The sequence below is a fragment of the Eimeria mitis genome, genomic scaffold, assembly GCF_000499745.2.
Source record: "Eimeria mitis Houghton genomic scaffold, Emh_scaff5958, whole genome shotgun sequence".
Taxonomy (NCBI): Eukaryota; Apicomplexa; class Conoidasida; order Eucoccidiorida; family Eimeriidae; genus Eimeria; species Eimeria mitis.
The window spans coordinates 2,811-3,507 of record NW_013574190.1 but is presented as its reverse complement, the minus strand read 5'-3'; the positions used below and the strand labels follow the sequence as shown (position 1 = coordinate 3,507).

General features: G+C 57.1%; 1 protein-coding gene across 1 annotated transcript in view; it reads right to left on the bottom strand.

Annotated features, from left to right (window-relative positions):
• Positions 1-31: 31 nt before the first annotated feature.
• Positions 32-697, bottom strand: part of EMH_0085100 (uncharacterized protein) — a gene marked incomplete at both ends in the record, with an annotated part of 2,881 nt that continues 2,215 nt past the window's right edge. The window contains 4 exons of the mRNA XM_013500854.1: positions 32-106; positions 228-274; positions 462-579; positions 655-697. Of these exons, the coding sequence (XP_013356308.1) occupies positions 32-106; positions 228-274; positions 462-579; positions 655-697 (283 nt within the window). The remainder of the gene's footprint in view (positions 107-227; positions 275-461; positions 580-654) is intronic.

The window sequence follows — 697 nt, the reverse complement described above, 5'->3', positions numbered from 1 at the left end:
CGAATCCTGCTGGGTGTGGGCACCTCACATTTTAAGGATGGCCGGGGAAGAAAGAGGGCATGGCCAACGGAGACGGTGTGGTCCAGCATGTTGTGGGTGGACCCCGCTGAGGGGTTCCAGCACAGCTCCAGACTTCCGCGGACGTTAGTGGAGTACAGCTCGAAGTACACAGTCGAAGAGTTTCGACTGTAAGTGCTCTTCACTTCCTGGAATGAGGTGCCAGGGACCTGTTCCTGTGCGGGCCCTTCCGTGTCCTCCAGCAAGGAGGCCGATGCTGAAAGCGCACACACAGCTCATAGAAGCCAGAAACACTCCTCGTGCCGCGAGAAGAAGCAGTCTGGCTCTCCCTATGTCTAGGAGAGAAGCGGCCCAACATGTGCAAGAAATTGCCTAAGAAAGCAGCGCAGCACAGCAGCACGGCTGCGCAGCGTGGGACTCACCAGCAGCAACGGCTGTCGCACCGTCCTGCACGCGCGCTTCGGAAGATATCTGCAACAGGCTTTCGTGGTCCGAAGGCAAAGAGAGGTCAACGCTCGAAAAGGCACCCACAAGAGGCAAGCTCCCTTCCCCTGAGACTTTCTGAGTTTAGGAACATCAAACGCAGATGCGCATAGATTCGCACATGGAGAAATAAGCATGAATGCAGAGACGCACCCGAAGCTGCATGTACTTGCGCCCACACGAACGACGGCGCCGA